This window comes from Idiotropiscis lumnitzeri, chromosome 9 (assembly GCF_059441095.1).
Source record: "Idiotropiscis lumnitzeri isolate Australia: NSW breed Sydney's pygmy pipehorse chromosome 9, RoL_Ilum_1.0, whole genome shotgun sequence".
In the NCBI taxonomy this organism is placed as follows: Eukaryota; Metazoa; Chordata; class Actinopteri; order Syngnathiformes; family Syngnathidae; genus Idiotropiscis; species Idiotropiscis lumnitzeri.
The window spans coordinates 7,023,598-7,044,105 of NC_142399.1; the positions used below are offsets into that span (position 1 = coordinate 7,023,598).

A 20,508-nucleotide genomic window follows, 5' to 3' on the forward strand; every position below is an offset into this window, starting at 1 on the left:
CTGAAAAATCCGATTACATTTTAAAACAGCAATCATTTTGCCTTTTCACGCATCGCAGCGTTAACCATAAAAATACGAACCCGAAAAATCCGATTACGTTTGAAAGCGTCATTCACTGTACACTACCACACCGTTATCTATCGACTATGTCACATGATCCACAACCACCACCACCCCCTTGCCATGCCCTTACGTTGCCTCCAACCAATCGAAGAGGGATGTAGAATCGCAACTCGCGGCCGATTGGTCCACTTGCCTGTCAGTCACTTCCAGCTGTCAGATTCAGAATTCCCCACTGCTGCTTTCCCCAAGGCAATAGACCACAACTAGAGAGACAATTCACGGGGAAAATGGTGATTTAGGTAACAGAGGTAAGCATTATAATCTCGAAACTGAATTATTTGTGTGTAATATGATGCGTCAGCTGCTTAAAATAGAAATAAATGAACGCTGTGAACGTCTGCAAGGCTGGACGTGCCCTGATGTTTTTAGCATGCAGCAGCGAATGAAGCTAATAACAGGCATGCCCCTTCATGGAGTTCTTTTGAAACGTTTTAATTTATTACAAATCAATAAGTTTAATTTGACAACAAACGTTTTAGGCTCTCATTAATCTCCCACCAGTGTGCTAAGTATTGACTCAAGTGTGCTAACGTAACAAAAAAAAGGAAGCTCACCGTTATGTTTGCCTGGTTTTTCTCTCCAGTGCGTTCAACTCCCATCCCCAGCAGCCCCGGTCGTCACCATGGAGACAGGCGGCACATATGTGCTCATCCACGGGAAGAACATCTCCCACAGCTCCCTGACGAGCCCTGGTGGTGTTGCTGGTACTGGGCCTCATATGTCCATTGACAAGCTGTTCCCTGCCCTGCTGGAGTGCTTTGGCATTATCCTGTGTGGATACATAGCTGGCAGGTGGCTTGTCATGTTTATTTCTTCATTTTATTTTAATACTGTAATGTATTTATTGGCGTGCATAGCATTGTCAGTTGTTTAGGGGTTTAGCAATCAGACTTGCATGTATACTTTTCGTTTTATATATTTTTTTGTTAGATTACTATCAAAACCATCCCTCAGCCAAGGTGCTTCTCCTCTCAAGGGTTTGCGGGCATGCTCAAGCTTATCCCAACTGTCTTGGTATTTTGATTAGCACATTAAAAAGATTAAAACAAAATTAACAAAATGAGGAAATAGATCAAATGAAAAGATGATTGATGAGATAAAATTATCTAGTTATTTTTTTCAGAATATAGAGCAAAGTACATGCTGTCATCTCTTTTAACCTGAATTCTGCCTTGGTTTATGTCATGAAGTCGCATCCTGAACTACAAAGATTGCAAATGAGAGTCAGCTGTAACACACTTTCGCCCCCCTAAAAGGGTCTGAAATAAAAATAAAAACATCCCAATGAGACATGAATCTGTCATTTGAAGTTTTGTTACATCCGCACAGGGCTGACGTGATCACCGAGAACCAGGCAAAGGGTCTGGGCAGCTTTGTGTCTAAATTTGCCCTCCCGGCTTTGCTGTTCAAAAACATGGTGCTGCTGCAGTTCGGTGACGTCATCTGGTCCTTCCTGTGGAGCGTCCTGGTTGCCAAGGTCAGCTTGGGAGTCCAGTGAGTTAGTTAAGACACTGTGATGCCCTCACATGTGGGCAAGGAGAGCAACGGTCTGCACTAGCACACACACAAATATTAAATGAAAACACTCTCAAGGACTCCAGCTGACATTTACACAACATATGACAATAATCACAGACATATATTCTTTATCCTCAGCGAAAAACAACAAACACTTTTGCAACATCATATCTATGTGTAGTAAATTGATAATTGAAAATTAATACGATTGTACATGTCCGTGTGTGTAGGTGGCTGTGTTCACGCTGGTGTGTGTTCTCACGATGATGGTTGCCAGCCCGGAAAACAGGTACGGCAAAGCCGGACTGTACGCCATCTTTGCTACGCAAAGCAACGACTTTGCTTTGGGCTATCCCATAGGTGAGGTCCCTCACAAACACATGTACAATGCTTAAGTCCTTACTAACAAGATGTATTTCCCCAGTGGATGCTTTGTATCGGAGCACGTACCCGGAGTACCTGCAGTACATCTACCTGGTGGCCCCCGTATCGCTCATGCTGCTTAATCCCGTCGGCTTTGCTTTGTGCGAGGTGCAGCGGTGGAGAAGGCGGACCGACCGACATGTGGAGCGAAGCACTGCCCGAGTGTTGGCGGTCGTCACGCTACAGGTACTGCATCACTTGCAATCTTTATAAATGTTGAATGTTTAAAGTCCGTAAAATGGCCTCTTCGAATTAAAATGGCAGACTCCCTGAGTGTTTTTTTGCAGGGTTTCTTGAAACTGTTTTGTGGGTCTGCTCTTATTTGACATCTGTACCTCCCAAGTTTTATGCTGCTTGGCAAAACTGGCTTCTGGGGCTGGATTGTCTGAATCATATCCAGAGATACAATTTCAGAGATTTTCGTCTTTCAAGGGGTCATGGTATTGGACAAACGGAGCCTAAAATGGTTGTGTTAAACAAAAAATGGCCGACTTCCTATGACTTTTCGGGGCATTCTAATTATGATAGTAGAGCCTACCAAATTCCATACTGCTAAGTGAAACCGGTGTCAATGCACAAATTTTCAAAATATACCTGCCAGAATTATGAAGGAAACACATAAATGTCCATAATAAGCCTAGAATGAAAACAAAATGGCCGACTTCTGTTTCTTTTCGGACGCCTTCTTGAGTTTTTTGTGGGTCAACTTATGATAGACATCCCAACCAAATTCCATGGTGCTAAGTGAAACTGTCAAAAGTGGCTGACTTTTCAAAATATTCCAGCATGGACATTTTTTTTTCTTTGAATGGCACCCGTAAACGTCTAAAAACAACCTAAAATGACTTTTGTCTTTTCAAGCATGAAACTTTTTGTTTTGTGGGTCTACTCTCAATAGAGATGCCACCCATAGGTTTCGATTTCAGGTTGATGTATTATCTGTTTGAGGATTAAGACTCTTAAACTTTCTTCTCCAGGTGTTAAAGAACCCGATCGTGTTCATGGTGGTTGTGGGCATCGCCTCACACTTTGCTCTGGGCCAGAGGATCCCCGACGTGCTCTCCCAGTTCATCGATGGCTTGGCCAACTCTTTCGGAGGGGCCGCTTTGTTCTACTTGGGCCTCACCATGGTCGATTCACACTCATTTTCGTACGAAACATTTTTAGGAGGACATTAACTGAGAGGGCTTCATGTTTGCGTTGCAGGTTGGACAACTAAGGAAACTGACGCGAGACACCGGCGTCGCGTTGATTCTCCTCATCACTGCTAAACTGTGAGTGTCAGTTATATTTATTATAAATTAATGCTTTCAATTCCAGCGAGCTTGCCAAATTTCATTTACATACATAATTGACCACGGATTTTAACTTATCGGTACTTCGTTTTTAAAAACTGAACTAGAATCATTAGAAATATAAATGACATAAATATTCACAGCACCAAGATCAGATGGATTTATTTATTGAATTAAAACCATCAAATCAAGAAAACTTTTGCGTTTGAACTCTTCAATTCGTCCCCCTCAGTCTGGTGATGCCGCTGTTCTGCAAGGACATGATGGACATTCTGGACGTGGGCGTCAACAGCACCAGCGCCAATCACACCAGCTTATCAAACTTTGCCTTTCTTTACGGCGTCTTCCCGACTGCGCCCAGCGTGGCCATCTACGCCGGACACTACGGCATGGAACTGGAAGTGGTGAGCAGCTAGTAGCAGAATTCGGGGACTCGAGTCACATGACCTGACTCGGGTCAAACGTCATCATCCGTCACTATAAAACGTGCAAGAACTGCTTGAAACTGGAAGATTACGGATTCAGACGTACTGTATGTAACTTAGCAGCATTCTCAAAGATACATCTTTGTTTACTAGATTAAATTTTGATCTATTTTAGCATTTCGTTTGCATTTTGAAGCGTTCATTTTGTGGCGTCGTCGTTCAGGTGACGTCAGGCATGGTCATCAGCACGTTCCTCTCGGCGCCCATCATGTACGTCTCGGCTTGGCTGCTGACCATCCCGCTGATGGATCCCGCGCCTCTGGTGGCCGAGCTTCAAAACGTCAGCTTCAACATCAGCATCGTATGCCTGCTGGCGCTGGTATGACAACAAATGCTCAAAATGATACAAAGATTGGCTCATCTCCTTTTTTTTTTTCCCCCCCATCGAAAGCAGACGTTAAATGTTTGGTTTAGGTCCCAATAAAAATTCAACCGCCATTAGAAATCACATTATTTGACGTTATCAAGTTTGCAATATTTGCAAATGATTTTAGAATTTATTCTTTTTGGTGTTTTAACATTAAGATGAATTTCTCAATTTCATTTTAATACATATTTTCATTTTCAAATCAAAATGTTAAATTGATCCATTTATTTTTACATTATTCATTGTTTGTGTATTTATTGATTTATATATTTATATATTTTTTTTTTCAATATTTTTTAGGTTGGAGTGTATTTAATGTATTGAAAAAAATTGTTTTTTTTCAATTATTTGTTTCATCATCATCTATTTTTTTTAAGTTGAAAAGATTTTGGGGGCAAATTGTGTCATTTTACAATTATTCATACATACATTTTTATATTTCATACTTTTATTTCTTACATTTTTTATTGCCAACCTGCTTGCACTGAGGATATCACATATTTATGTAATTTTTAATACAGTATTTAAAGAAAAGTAATATTTTTATTCATTTTAACTACATGTATTTTTTATGGTAATTTTATTAACGATTTGAGGCAAAGTTGATTTAAAAGAATACATTTAACCCGTCACAAAAAGTGGACAATTTTGTCTCCACGGGTGAAAAATTTGACTAAGTCATTATTAGTCATACCTTCAATTCCTGTGTGACATCAAGAAAAATTATGATTATTTTAATGACTCCCACTTTTTTTGTCTCCCACATTAACTGACAGGTTTGGACCATCGCTGTGATGCTGCTCAGTGGGAAATTCAAGCGTCTCCCGCACCTCTTTGCCTTAAATCTGTTCTTGGCTCAGGTCAGTCTTAAACATAAATTTGTCAAAGTTGTTGAGTTTTGTCTTGTGACCAGATCGCGTTCGTCCTCGTTCCAGTTCCTGGTGTGTGTGAGCATGATCCTGTGGAACTTCCTGGCCAGACAAGAGGATAATCTGACGGGCAAAATGCTGGCCTTTGCGCTGCTCTACGGCTCTCTGTACAGCACGTACATTTGGACGGGCGAGTGTGCACGTCTCCATTTTGATGCGCTGCCGCTAATCTACATGCTAACCACTAACTGCGTCTCTCCTCCACTCCACTTTTAGGTTTAATCCCGTTGTGCTTGGCTCTGACCAGCAGAGATGATCTGCTCAGGCTCCGGCCGGCCATTTTCATGATCCTGGGTTGGGGGTGAGTACCACAGTATAACTATACCAGATCAGGGTTTTATTCTTTTTAATGTGCGTGCAAAGATTGTATCTCAAATGAGTTGGTTTTTACTTTACAAAGATTTATTTAAGATTCTCGACAATCCTTTCTCATCATTCAGTTAATTTCAATTGTGCTGGTTACACTTTTAATTCTACATGACTGGACATTTTGACCATCATAAATGTGTCAGCGTCTATGTCATATTATTATGATTGTTTATGTTTACAGGGTTCCTTTCTTCATGGTTGGAGGTCTTTTGTTAGTGGGCCAGAGGACCGCCTCCATCGACTCTGCCTTCTTCTACGGAAAAGCTCAGGTTAGACAAGCACCTTTTAACACTTTTACGCTCATTAGTATGTTTCGTGATTCAAATATAAAATAAAATTCTCAAAGTGTGGTATGCAATGCATTACGTTTGCATTTTGGTTTCTTACAACGGCCTGTTTTTAAACATTTATTTAGGCACAATTTTTATTGAATTTATGCACAACATATTTTAAATGAGTAATCATTTGACATTTTTATTATCCTGCATTTAGTGTTTAATCTGTGCATTTTGCTCTAAAATGAACCAACCCAGTCCATAAGAAAAGTAACAATCCTTGTCAATTTCTATGCGCAGATAATCTGCACAGCGACTGTGCTGTCTGTCAGTCTGACATTGGCTGCAGTTTCTCTGATGGGTTTGAGCCAGGGAGACCACGAGCAGAGAGGCTACCACGTGCTGAGCCGGGCGGCGCTACCTGCCTCCAGTGAGGAACAGCGAGCACCCCCTGGCGGTTTGGAAGACCAATTGCAACAGCAGCAACAACAAGAGCAATCAGCAGAACTTTCACCGTCTGTCTGCAGTATTAACTCTGGTATTGTGTTTTTTATGGGGGGAGGATCATCTAGAATAGTGCGTTTATTGATCCTTATTTTGTGTTAGACCTCCATACAGCTCCTCCGCTCCAGTCCATGCCTGATATGATCACCAGCACGCAGAGGAACCATGGCAATAGCACAGGCAAGGAATACAATTTGTAGTAATGTATATGACACTAAATTTGTGATCGGATATTTGATGTGATGTTCTCTGCAGGCCACGTGGGGGCGTTGTGCGACGGGCAGCAGCAAAGTTCGTCCTCTTCAGAACATCTACTGAATTTAACAGCACCCGGATGTCGACAAGCCACAGATGACAAGCAGATAGTCAGACACATTCTCCTCTGTCTCCTGCTTATCGTCAGTCTGCTAGCGGTGAGAATTCACTCATATTTTTAATTTGCGGTATATAATATATATGGAATTGTATTGAATTTCATTTTTTTTTCAATTCATAAAAAAATAATATTCAACTTGGTACTATTTCTTCCTTTAAATTGTTAAATATTTGTATATTTCCAAATTACAGTACATTTAATCTTATTCATCTTTCTGACAGAAAAATGCACTTATAATTAATTTATATATTATTTTAATTCATTTAATTTGGTTTCTTTAAAAAAATTTTTTTTATTTATTTATTTATTACAATTGTTGAGTCTCACTAGAAAGTGTACATGTTATGCTGTGACCACTGAGTGTAGAACCTGTCGAGCTGCCTGTGGTGGTTGCTAAACAAAGACCCCGGCCGCCTGTACTTGGAGCTTCAGTTCTTCTGCGCCGTGGCCAACTACGGCCAAGGCTTCCTATCCTTCGGGATCTTCGGCCTGGACCGCCACCTCATCCTCCTGCCCTTCAAGAGGAGGTAGAGCGTACCGCTACCGTCTAGCGCGCGTCAACATGTCGCAGTCACATGACCGTTGTGCTACTGCGGTCCCGGCAGGTTGTCAGCGTGGCGAGGACGAGACGTCGATCAGGGCCGGCCGGCAGGAGGAGCTCGCGAGGAGGTCCGACTAACGTGCACGCAGTTTGTGCGCTACCACAAAGAGAACTGCGTGCAAGGACTGCTACATGTGCGCAGGTATGGACCTGTGTGTATATGCGCGAGTGTGTGGACGTGTTCCAAAATTACCTTATCAGTGTGCTTTTTTTTCTCTATATACAGTATCAACTTTGATGCTGTTCATTTTTATTTCTGCATTAATTTGAGGCCACACAAATGCTTATATTTTACTATTATTATGTTTTTAAATAAAGTCAAAAAGGTGACATATATGTAAACACAGGAAATCTCATATATGCATACTGTCTACATTGCCTTCTTTTTCTCATTCCACTTTTGGTCGGCAAAAAATACCTATTTGAATAACATTTAAAAAGTATAATTGACTACTATGTAATCATCATGATTCAAAAGCTGAAATTAAACCTAACATGAAAACTCTAATTCATTAACAAAAATGAAGAAATGCATAGAATGAAAACTACATTGACAAACTGTAAATTAATAATACATTTCTTCAATAAGTCAATTGATTTGAACCAGTATGATAATTTATTTAATGAATATTAAATTCAATTACTTAAAACTATATAATTGCCACAAAAAAGATGAAAATAAAACACAATTAAGAAATATGCAAGACAATAGACAATTGCAAAAAAAAAATTCTGAAAATAAATTATTCAGTTTATCAATTAAGTTTATTAATTCAGTCATTCTATTCGCTCTCTCTCTCTTCTTCTAGTGCTTCAGGAGAGAGTGCGAGCGCCTCGACTGGTGAATCCTTGCTCTGATACAAACTGGCCGCCAGGGCATAACTACAGAACTAGCACTGACACCAGCATGACCTCGACCTGACACGAAAAGGCAGCGACCGGCATGACGTCCTCCCCTCCAAAAGTGCCTTACGGTGCAGTTCTTCCATCTCTCGCGATGGTCGCTGACTTTACTTCCACTCCATTTCACTTGTCTCCAAACCTAATGACACACTTGGTTTCGTCATTTCGACAGGAGAGGAGTAACACTTGATTTGAAACCAGGAATTCACTGCACTGACACAAAATTAGGTCTCCATCCCTAATGTGACTTATAATTGCACAAGTGTGCACACCCTCTTAAAACTTGGTATGGGGCATGTTCTGAATTTACCTATCACATTCAAACTTATTTTAAATGGGAGATGTCACGCAATTGAAACCATTAAAATGCTTCTAATTAACCCCAAAATACGTCTACAAAATGGAGTATACTTTTCCTGACATTTTTAATATCCACCGTAGCTCCAATAAAACAATGGTAATAATGCAAAGTGGAAACATATTAATCCAACCAGGCTCATTCTCATGTATTTACAGTATGTTTGATTGTTATGCTGAAAGAAGCCACTAGATGTCACTGTTTGTCTTTGAAGAGGCATCTTCAAGGTTTAATTAATCAATAAAAAATCAATCAATTTAAGTTGACAACTCATCAATTCAATAAAATCAAATAAAAAAAGTAACTCGGTGAATTATCATTGCTGGCCAGTCAACAATAAAAAGGTTATGTAAATATGAGTGAAAAAGTAAAATGATGACAATTGCTTCACACCCATTAAATCACGCAAGTAATTCATTTAACTTAAATACAATATAATATAATTAATATAGTAAATAAAATGAATACATTGAAAAATAATTACATTAAAATGTTTTCAAAATTATTGTCCTGGTGATTAGTAAAAAAAGAAAAAAAAATCAAAAAAGTTAAGTTAGGTTGAAACTAATCCAAATAAAAATGTAATTAAAAAATTCAATTCAATATAAATTGTAACCAGTTAAGGCAATTATCACCACTAGCAAACTAACACACAAAAAACACTGACAATTATATTTCTGTACATTTAAAAAAGAGATTCAAGTTTCATTAGACTCAAAGAAAGCCAAACTTAACTGTAATCAAGGAATACAACATTTTTTTTTTAAATAAGTGGGGAATTATAAAATACTACAAATAAATCAATTTGTTGCTCACTAAGCTGTACATTGAACTACTGTACTGTTTAAATTGCTGCTGACTCGTTTTCGTCTTTTACTGTGAAGTTCACAAGACCATTTATTAGGAAGGTGACTTGAGTCGCATTCAATATTATTTACATTATTTGTTTTTTTACTTTTTAACCCAAAGCAATGTTTTTAAAAAAAAATGGCACCTCTCCTGCTTATGCATCATCACCGATATCTAAAAATCTGACTATCATTGTGTGTTTTCATGTATGATCTCGGCCAATGTGAGAAGTGTGCGCGTCTGCATGCTGTGTGTAAAAGTGTACAAAAGAATAAAGAGGTTTTAATAAGTGCGTTTTATTGTGCCGTCTCATTAACATGAATTAAAAAAAAAAGTAAAATAGATTAACAGTAAAAGACTTACAGTAGCATTGTTTAAACGTTTACAAAATTTGGTCAAAGAGGAAGAGAATGACAATCTCATCCTCAGAGACACACACACACACACACATACACACACGTGTAACAGAAGTACAGATTTACCCTGTTATTGTCAAGAAATATAAGTATTAAGACATCTAAGTGCTTCACAAAATTACAAAGAAACAATGTCAAATAATGCAAAATGACATACGCACAAAAGGAAACATTTAGAAGATAAAAATGCTTGTTCAGCATGTAAACATCTTCAATTTCAAAACATATTTGATTGAACCTGACATTCCACTTTCAACTTGTAAAAGTTGAAAATCCAAAGCGCGAGTGCTCTTATGGAGGCGGATCTCAACGTAAACCGTGACATCAAATGGGACGGAAACCTAAAAATAATGTCATCATAATTCTTTCTCTATAAACGCAATATTAATCAGAAAACTGTGTTGGGGCATAGAACATATTATTACAGAGAAAATTTTGTCCTTGTTTCCGTCCGTCTTTAACAATATTTTTTTCACAGTGACGTCAAGACTTGTGACGTAAGGTCCGCCAGGGGAGGCCTCCGATATTCAAAGTCCCAATCCTACCTCCGTCATTGCCTCTTCCGATCGCCGTCCATGTCATCCACCTTCAGGTGAGCTTGGCTGTAGCGTTTTATAAGAGCGCCGGGCACCAGCGCCGCCAGCGCAATGGCCAGCAGCTGGGCCAGCGTGGCCCACGAGAAGATGTCGTCCAGAGAGTGGATCTCCGAAAGAATGGCGCCCGTGCGCACGCAGATGAAGTTGTAGGGAATCAAACCTGGGAACGAAAAGCCGGGAGAGCGCTTTTTAGCGAGCCATGCGTCGGTGGTAGTTTGTGGGGTGTTGAAAAAAGGGGTGGCGCTCACCGATGAAGACGGAGAAGAAGAAGATAGACATTGGGATGTTGAGGACGGGACAGGTGATGTTAAGGAACCAGTTAGGAGTCATGGGAAAGAAGCGCAGGAAAAGGAGGAAAAAGAACAAGCTGCTACGGTTTTCCTCTACCTGACACAGAGCAGGAAGAGATGGGAAACAGAGGACGGAATATGGACATAAAGACAAGCACGTTGTTGATTATATCGAACTAGCCCTGTGTGACTTTGTCCTTGAAGTACCTCTGGAAAAGTTAACCTAAAATGAAAAGAAAAAAACAAACCTCCAGTCTCATTCCAGACATAGCCTCTTGAGACTTTTTTTGGGGGTCCACTTGTGATGGACACACCTACCAAATATGTTCCGAAGGGAAACTGGGTTCAATTGTTGAATTTCCTAAATATTATGGCAAGAAAAGTTTGTCTTTTCAGGCAAGGCTTATGAAGACTTTTTGGCGGGTGTACCAAATTTAATGTTGCTGGGTGAGACTGGTTTCAGGGGCTGAATTAAAAAAAAAAAAACGATAGGACTAATATAAACCTGAATTAATCATTTCACAACAAAGTGGCACTGTGTTTTTTGCGCATGGCTTCTATAGCTGCTACAATGCAAAATGGAAGACGTCTTAGGTGTTTTTTTTTTCTAAAATGGCTTCTTGAGACTTTTGTGGGTGTCTCCTCATGATTGACATCGTCTACCAAATTTCATGTTGTAAAACTAGCTCCAGGGGCTGAATATTCCCGGGAAACTTGCTTTGAAATTCTCTACAAATCTGTCCTAGCAACATGCCAAAAATCATCATACCTTCCTCTGCAGCAGCGCCACCTTGTCCGGGAACATGCGAAACACATGCTGCTTCCCAAAGGCAGATGACAGCAGGTAGCAGAACGTTGAGCCCGTGGTGGTGAGCAGGCACGCCAGCGCAAGGCCCTCCCAGGGTCCGAATATGGCGCCGGCTAGCATGTTCTGTCACAGGGGGCCAAAAATTCAACGGAATGTGACTCAGGTTCAGTGGGCAAAGTAGCGTGAAAGGGTGCAGGCGTCTCACCAGGAAGGAGGATCCGGGAATGGCGAAGGACTGCTTATAGAGGTATGCGCTGCAGAAGAGCAGCAAAACGTAGCCGTGGTGCTCCCGCTTGTAGAACTTGAGCATCTCGGCGAGCTCCCGAAGTTCATCCAGATCCGAGGGGAACTTTAACCTGGCGAATGGGAAAACCACAAACTTCAGAGCTCGGATCAGTGAATTTAATATACTCTGGATCAACGCAGGACCTGCGGATTTCCTTAGCTACTGGTGGAGTCCCCCCCCCACCATTGTTTTTTTTTTTTCACATTAAATTTTTTTGGAGTGGGAAACCCACGTTTTTCGTGTAAAACACTTATTTTGGGTATGTCCAGATGTTTTCAGGTTAAAAAGAAATGTTGTTTTATTTTCCTCAATGCAATTGAATGGACATCAATTATTCACAGATTTTTGCAATTCACAAGCCCATTATCACTCGTCAATAACAAAAGTCTGTACACTGTACACGGGAAAATTACGTTGGGTTCAAAGCGGTACACTACAGCGATAATGCAAGGTGAACTTTTATTGTTTTAAACTTTTAAAATAGGTGACCTCTTTATAGACACTTGCACGGAAGCTCAGAATGTCCACAAGATATAATTCAGCTGTCGTTAAAGTTCAAAGGTCTTAGTTGCCCGAACAGTGAGTCTTAGACTGCCCGATACTACAAACATGAGTAGTCCTAAGATTTTTTATTTATTTTTTTACAGATTTGAAATTATACACAAGACCACCATAGCACTTCAAATAATTAAAAATTTTCAGTTGTATGTGAAGAAATTTACTGCACTTAACTAAACATAATGACCTACTAAACATATTGTAGAATAAACTATAGGTCTCTGTTTCTACTTGGGATTGGCTTAATACCAAATCTTGCAATAACACAACAACCAGTGTCCTCCTAATCAATCACATGATCAGTCAGAGGTCGGATTAGAGTCCTTAGTTGTGACATTTTGCATGCTTCTTTTATCCATCGCAGCTGGGACAAAAATTCTATGACTGACAGTCTAAAGATAGTCCATATTAATATGGCCTTTAAGGGAAATGTCAAAGTTAGATTTTTTTTTTAATGCATTTAAATTGCACTTGTCTGTCTCATCCAAATGGCATTAGTTAGAAGATTTATTGTTGGTTGGCCGCCACTGAGCAACACAAGCTGTGAGTGTGTTGCATTCTGGGAAATTGAGCTATTTTTGTCTTTTAACAGCAAAGGAAGCAACTAAAAGTGATTAAGGATGTTCGAGCAGTTGACACGCATTTGTGAAGCGGCGACTACAGGCAGTCCGCTTGCCAACGAGGAGACAAGAAGTGTGTTTACGCGAGAGCCATTACGCATTGGGTAAAAATAAAAGTGCCCACCGTGACATATTTCCCGCCCGAAATACTGCACACGTTCAAGCCACATGTTGCGCCTGGTGACCAATAGAAAATGGCGCCGGTGAGAGGCTCAGCAGGTGCTGGACAAGGCCCATGGGCTTAAATTACGTAGAAGGGGGATTCTAGTATGTGTGTTTTTCTGCCCTTTGCTCATGCCTATTTGTGTCCCCCACACAGATGAGATTGATAACAAGATTAATTTGCAAGTCTGCCTCACAATTTTGAACTCCAGGGTTCTATTCTCGGCATGGCTCAAGGGTAGGTGTCAATGGGTGTTGCTTGTTAGTCTACACGCTCCCTCCGATTGACTGGCGACCAGTCTTGAATGTATCCCGCATCCTCTCCTTGTTGCTCCCCTCACAAGCACGATGAAGGCATGTTTGAGTCTCGTCAACTGCATTGTGTAAGGCAAAACCTTAAAAATCTGCAAACTGTGATTAGGAAATAGCTTCAAATATGCCACTGACTGAGGATAGTGAAACAAATGTTGCAATTATGGTAGTATAATGCCCTCGCATGTGGGCAGGGAGAGCCACAGTTGCCAATGCACTTCCAGCCATTTGGGATACACACAAATGCAAAATGAGAACACTCACAAGGACTCTACAACATCACTAACTGGTCCTCAACATGCAGTAACTTAATAAATAAAAGCATTCATACTTTAACATGCAGTTCTATTATGTTTTTTTTTTTTTTTTTTTTTTTACAACATTCTTTATTACAAATACGGAAGAACTTTTTTAAACGGATAAATGGCATGATCATTCATTTTAATGGGTACCATTGTTTGGAAATTATCTTATTTATTTGTGAAAATTTAGTTCCGAGCTCAGTCACAGAACCACTAGTATTTTATTTTTATTAAAAATAAAATGAAAATAGCAGCGTGACTAATTCATTGCACTTGGCTTACTTGTAGTAGTGGGGCTCCGGTTCGGGCTCCCCCGGCGAGGCCGGCGGTAGGTGTTCGTCCGCCGGCGGGAGATGAGTGGAGAGCACATAGAGGTAGATGCTGGCCGCCGCCACGGTGGCCGCTAGCCCGGCGAGGGAGCGCATGTCGTTGACTTACAAGTTTGTAAGGGCTCCACTCGGAGACTTGTGGATTTAATAAGGGACGAGACGAGGCAGACGGCGACGTGGTGCGGTCCAGTTGGACGACACCCCGACCCCGGGGAGGCTCGGTGTCTATTACCCGCCGACACGCGACTCATGACGGCGAAGGATCAGGTGACACCCGGCGAGCGGAAAGTTTCCCCGGTAGGACCCGTTAACGGTTGTTTTTCTTTTTTTATATTGACAAATTCTGCCTTTTCTTCTCCCTGCATTTAAACGTGTTAATATTCATGCGCCGAGCTTGTATTGACGCCACCCACGCCCTAATTGTCCGGTAGAGTGGCCGTTGATTGACGGCTACGTTGTAAAGAAGAAGGTCCGGCTACAAGATGGCGGCATGGTGATAAGTTACAAATCCAGTCCTATTTGGCCTTCCACATCTGTGTACTCCACTATATACAGTGGATTTAAATTAGTTTAATAGGTGTCAAAAGTATTCACGTTCATTACTCATATAGAAGTATAGACTGGATTGGGATATAAAAAGACCTGAAAAGTTCAAGTGCACACGTGTGAAAGTAATGTCAATCATAGGAGATTGTTCATAAAATTGTTTATTATATGTATTTATTAATGTGAAAAATCTAGGATTTATTGTTTCCCTTTAATTTCTTTAAGTGGTAATTGAGTGGAAATTCCGTACTCTTTTTCCAGCCCACCCCATAAAACACCCCAAAAACATGTACTGTAAGTTGTTTTTCCAAATAAGAAAATTTGCCCTCTACAGCAATGTTTTATGGCCTGAATAATCAAGTGACCCAAGAAAGCAGATGATTGTCGCTTTGAGCCGTTTATCTCATCGGGACAGATTGTTTCAGACAAAAATCAAATAAAACTACGAAGGTAGGTTATAGAAGACTGGCTGACCATTAAGTAGCAAGCACACTAATGCTTACTCAGGCAGGAGAATGCAAAAATCGAGTAATAATTGAATTGCTCGAGATAAACTAGTATGGACAAATATGTAAGTACTATCAATTATTGATGGGATTTTCTGGCTGAGTGATGAATCTGAGCCAGGCATTTTTGGAGTTGATGAGCGGCAATAATTAGTTGAGCCCTGCTGTTCATGGTCAGCCATGCCCTTCTGCCACAGCCACACACCAACTTTTTAGGAAAGAAAAAGCAAAATAACGAAAAACATGAGTCCTGCATATGACCAAAACTGAAAATACCAAATTCCAAGACAAAGGGTTTAAATATGCGGCTCCTGCTGGTGTGCACATATTGGCCACCAGGGGGCGGTAGATTTTTTTTTTTACATACCTATGTACTGTATTACTGTATATCCACCAATATAGCAATCACACGTGCCCGCTGAGCTGCTGTGGTAGTGGTTGTTCTTTGCGGATAACAAATCACATTATCTGTAACATGAGTGTTGGTATGATGTCTGCAGTCATGTTCAGGAATTAGTTTTACTGTAGTGGATGGATGTTATTGCATTACAATAAACATTGATATCAAGAGTAGAAACAAGAAAAAAGCATTTGAAAGCTGGCATGTCGGTGGTGCAGGGTTGCCTTCTGTGGGATCTTCTCCGCTCCCACTCCCTGTTGTAACGAAATGAGTTATACAGTGATTGAAGATGAGTGATGGTGACAGATGATGATGTGATGGTGATGCAAAGTTGCAAAGCAAGCTTGGAAATACATCAGATTAGTGCATCATTTCATTTTGGAGCAGGCTTTTTGGCCATTCCCAAGAAAGCGCGAGTAGGTACGGGACCCTTTGGCATTGATGCAAAAAAAAATTTAAATCTGCACGCTCCTGTTCACAAGGGTACTTAAAAAACAAAGCCACTGTAAACGTTTTGTCAAATTGCTACCAAATTTAAAATAATGCACAGCACCAGATAGACGCGGTGAATCAAAAAGGTTAATTGGGAGCAAGTTGACAGCGCATAGCAATTTGCTAATTGTGATGACTCACCCTCATTTTCAGTTTCTCTCACTCGCCCTGTTGGAAGGAAATTGTGAAGCGTGCCTGAAAATGCATCAAGAAGTCTGTCATTTTGCTTTGAAGTCATTTAATCATTCTGAAGATTTTTTCCGTGTGTGACCAAATATAAGCAGACTCATACTGCTTCGATGAACAGATGAATCAGAATTGTGAACGGTAACATGTTGACGGCACACAGCCGGTTGGTATGCTTGATAACTCACCCACTTGCTCTATTTCATGTTGGTTCCAGTTTCCTGTAGAACGAAAGTATGGATTACATACTGCATACAAGACAGACAAATATTAAGCTTTTTGCAGATATTCCAAAAGCCATCCATGTTCTCCTTGAGCACTGGGAGGTGAAATATTCCTGGACCCATGCCTGTGAATAAAACTCCCAAAAACAAAATCAAATAAATGTAACAGAACTGAATTTTGAGAACTGAATTTGCTTTGAAAGGATTTATAGTTCAAACATATAGAGTTAAAAAATATAGTAAAAAAAAATAAAATAAATACATTCAATAATTTTGGATTCAGTGTCATGGTTATTGGACTGAACTTCCAATCCAAACTATATTCAAATTGTACAATTCTAATATTGTTTTGTCAATGCAATGATTGTCATTAAACTATGCAAATTCTACTTATGTACCGTATTTTCTGGACTACAGGTTGCTCCGGAGCATAAGTCGAACCAGCTAAAAAAAACCCTGTATATAACTCATGAACAGAAAAGGTGTCCAGTGTACATGTTAATGTTTTAGGGACACCGCTGTCCGTGCTCTGATAGAGATGATGAAGCGGAAGCACCAATAAGGTCCTCCAGCAAAGTCCTTTATATTCATTGTCTTGGCAACTACCTGAGGTGCATACGACTAGAGTGCCCTCTTGTGGCTGTCTGTGAAATTACATTAATTTTTTTATTCATAAGTTGCTCCAGAGTACAAGTTGCAGGACCAGCCGACCGATGGAAAAAAAGTGTGATTTTAAAGTCCGAAAAATACGGTAATTCAAATTTCAAATTTTCACTGACGTTATTCAAGCTTAGCCATTCAAATATAAAATTTAAAATATCAACGAACAAGTCAGGGTCTGTTGCCCAAAGCCAGCTGGGATATGCCCAAGATCACTCCTGACATAAAAGAGTATATGAGGTCCAGAGAATGGATGGCTAAATTAGATATCCTCGTAAGAATGTCAGCATGTAATTTGAATACTCACTGGCAAACTCAATTACAGCTCTGATCTGTTTCCCTGTTGGAAGAAAATTTTTATTATGTATATTTGACAGATGAGTAATGCAAAATAATGAAGTAAACACACCTCTATTCATAGAGCACTTTAAAAATAACCAAAGCTGCATACAAAATTAGAGTTTCCCTCTGCGCTTTACATTTCTGACTGGCCATTTAGTAACTTGGGCATTTATTTTGGAGAGTATTGCTTTGTTGAGTCAAGAAATATGTAACCAGCAAAAAAAAATTAAATCTGCTAAAATGATGTACAAACTGATTTTTCATCTCACTATACAATGATAGCATGTATAAAAAGAGACATATTCTAATGAGTAAAATATACTGGAAAAGAAATACACAGTCAATCACAATGATGATGATGATGATTACTCAGTGAACATACAGGTACATCTTGTATTCACTTCGGAAGTAACTGCAGACGAGATAAGCAGTAAAAATTGGATTTGTCACACAGCCATTCCAGCCTCTTACAACCCGGTGAAACTTTGTGAAGGAAATAAAAGACATCATTTTACTCTGCCACCACAAATAGTACACTATGTCGTGTAAGAGTTGTGGTAATATTTGTTGAATGTTGTTTAAAAAAAAAAAAAAAAAGAAATTTTCTTTCTTTTTTTTTTTTTTATTATGATACGCCCGCTAATAATGTAAATAAAGTACACTGATGAAAATCAAGCATCAGTTAAGGAGCCGGTCGGCTTAGCAAGGTTTATAGGGGGAAACACAGAATGTCCTGTACTAAAGTAGAAATCAGATCTGTAAAAGCAAAGGCATTTAAAACAATAATTTAATTTCACAAAGTCAGTAAATACAATAGAACACTAAAAGAGTGCCAAGTATCATGCTGAGTCAAAAGCCTCAAAATAAAATTTAAATTAATTAAATAAAAGTGTTTTAAAAATAAACGGAGATAAGGATTATTTAACGCATAGCGGGATGTCATTCCAAAGATAGGAACCGGCAACAGAAAAAGCTCGATCCCCTCTGAGCCTCCACTTAGACCTCGGTACCGTCTGGTCTGCTCACCTGAGGGAGCACGACGCGGGGAATTTCAAGGCATACTTCAAAGAAAGTCATTCTATAGATTTTGTCAGATTGCTACCACATTTTTCACGATGGACTCTCATGTCCAAATACATTGGCCAATTTGGAACAACACACAACAAGGAAAAACGAGAATTTGGAAGTATTGAGCACTTTTTTTTTTTGTACTGCACCATTCGAACAAATGTTCTCCTCTGTCCGTGTTCGGTGAGAAGTTGGCTACAGTGGTTTTGAATTTCTTGATGATGATGATGACGATGTAGACACAGGAACATTCAAAACTCTGGAAAGGGATTTCTAGCTTTTCCCAATTTGGGTTTCAGATCATCTTCCAATTTTTTGCTTTTCTTCTCTCCGTGGTCAGTGTGGTACAAACACAAAACTTGCGTCTTCTTTTCCTCATTTGAACTAGTTGCAAGTGAGATTTCTAAATTGCCAGCACTGGTTACTTCCCGCGGATGAGTTTTATTAAAATGAAAGGAGGAAAGGATGGTATTCTTGGCATCCAAATATTTCTTACAATTTTAAGAAGGTATCAATAATTTTAAATTTATGAAGGTAGACGACTCACCATGAGGGTTCACCTCAATTAGCCCTTCATTCTGGAATTCTGTTGGAAGAAACGTAAACGACCACTTGTCATTGCTCTGTACAACCAGATTTTACATGCCTCCCAAATTTTGAGTGGCCCCAACTTATTCGTCATTGTTTCCCGAAACGGAATAAGGTGCATACCTCCGTCATCAATGCCAAAAGCAGGTATGGCCGTTAGTAGCAGGAAGACGACGTGGGCTCTCATGGTTTGTTCTCCTCACACCAGGACAAACGTGAGCTCCTTCTCGAGCACCGATTCGTAACCAAGGTCTTATATACCATGCTGCGTGTGGTTGAAACATCTCAACTATCCAGTTGGTCCAACTTGTCTACATACATCAATTACTACCATCCCGACGCCAGCATAAGTTCTTATCGGTAGTACACACCCGCCATTTATTTGTGTATTTTTTTTTTTTTTTTTTTGGTGATGCGGGCGAGGGTTGGAAGAAGGCATGGGAGAAACGGTTGAGAAGCGCATCTATCTTGTTTTCTATCAACGAGTAGATTGTGATTTCTCATCGGACAGCAATGACAATTGCGTTTGCCCAACAGGTCCGGATAAGGCAAATACGTATGTTTTTTGGTTTGTTGTACCACAGCATTTGTAGATTTCTTCGGCGGGGTCCATATACAGTCCACAAGTATTGAAACGGCAAGGTCAATTCCTTTGTTTTTGTTGTATACGGAAGATCAGTTTCAATTCGAAAGCTGAATCTGACCAAAATGTTCATAATTCCAACTTTGAGTTCATATTTACTTTGTACATCTTACTTAAACAACTCAGGACAGAGTTTTCTATTCTCTTCCGGGAAATGTGCGTGCAGTTAATATCGACACAAATGTACTGCTACTGGACACTAAATAAATGGTGCAACGATTATCTGCATCATCTGCTCAACTGTCGTAGTATTGCACCACAGATCAGTTGCTCAGGATCAGAATGAGAATGCCCTTTACAGTCAGTGTCACTCTGAGATTGGAGAGCTGCCGTCTCCAGTGCAATATAACAAATAATTGAATTAAATATATCAATTAAATTAATTAAAGGTGAAATAATTATCTATGCTCTTATGACTGTCCAAACTGTTGCACAGCTGTCATAGGGGCGGCGGTACTGCACAGTGGTCCCTCTACATTGTGGAACGTTTTTTTTTTTTTTTTATATGTCATCACATCTTTTTTTTCTTTTTTTTTTTCAAATTTTTTTTATCGTAGTTGCCTCTTGCTGTAATGTTAATGTAGCTCATACTGCTGGAGTCAAATTTCTTTCTGTTTTATACAATTGGCCAATAAAGATGATTCTGATTCTGATTTACGAAAAATGTTATTTCGTTAGTTTTCGTTTACTAAAATAACCTTGTCTGTCACTCTTTATATTGTCGTATGGAAGGTTGGAAAAATATGTACAAAGCAGTGAGTGCAACTTGCGAGCAGAAACTGAAGATTTAGTTTCTTGC

At 39.7% G+C, this 20,508-nt stretch overlaps 4 protein-coding genes across 14 annotated transcripts in view; 3 read left to right on the top strand and 1 right to left on the bottom strand.

The window, feature by feature from the left end:
• The first annotated feature begins 112 nt into the window (after positions 1-112).
• LOC148330038 (lysosomal cholesterol signaling protein-like) lies at positions 113-9,686 on the top strand. The gene is made up of 19 exons (XM_088304062.1): positions 113-371; positions 707-915; positions 1,453-1,600; positions 1,872-2,001; positions 2,066-2,250; positions 3,042-3,194; positions 3,271-3,338; positions 3,592-3,763; positions 4,008-4,163; positions 4,988-5,071; positions 5,147-5,270; positions 5,357-5,441; positions 5,691-5,778; positions 6,085-6,322; positions 6,391-6,468; positions 6,544-6,701; positions 7,031-7,191; positions 7,270-7,407; positions 8,075-9,686. Exons 2-19 carry the CDS (start codon positions 746-748, stop codon positions 8,121-8,123), a joined length of 2,385 nt encoding a protein of 794 aa, XP_088160188.1. The 5' UTR covers positions 113-371; positions 707-745; the 3' UTR covers positions 8,124-9,686.
• On the bottom strand, positions 9,577-19,382 carry LOC148330039 (transmembrane protein 41A-B-like). The gene is made up of 10 exons (XM_088304086.1): positions 19,190-19,382; positions 19,026-19,064; positions 17,376-17,408; positions 16,373-16,405; positions 16,140-16,193; positions 14,008-15,760; positions 11,691-11,841; positions 11,447-11,608; positions 10,636-10,774; positions 9,577-10,547 (listed from the first exon to the last, which is right to left on the bottom strand). The coding sequence occupies exons 6-10, from the start codon at positions 14,148-14,150 to the stop codon at positions 10,342-10,344; spliced, it is 801 nt and encodes a 266-aa protein (XP_088160212.1). The 5' UTR covers positions 14,151-15,760; positions 16,140-16,193; positions 16,373-16,405; positions 17,376-17,408; positions 19,026-19,064; positions 19,190-19,382; the 3' UTR covers positions 9,577-10,341.
• Positions 14,203-20,508, top strand: part of LOC148330040 (arylsulfatase I) — a 70,600-nt gene continuing 64,294 nt past the window's right edge. The window contains exon 1 of the mRNA XM_088304077.1: positions 14,203-14,351. The gene's annotated coding sequence lies outside the window, so the exon portion shown is untranslated. The remainder of the gene's footprint in view (positions 14,352-20,508) is intronic.
• The window catches only part of camk2g2 (calcium/calmodulin-dependent protein kinase (CaM kinase) II gamma 2), a 100,847-nt gene continuing 94,546 nt past the window's right edge, over positions 14,208-20,508 (top strand). For all 11 annotated transcript variants that reach the window (XM_088304063.1, XM_088304064.1, XM_088304066.1 and 8 more), the window contains exon 1: positions 14,208-14,351. In XM_088304063.1, coding sequence (XP_088160189.1) covers positions 14,304-14,351 — 48 coding nt within the window. In that variant the 5' untranslated portion in view covers positions 14,208-14,303. The remainder of the gene's footprint in view (positions 14,352-20,508) is intronic.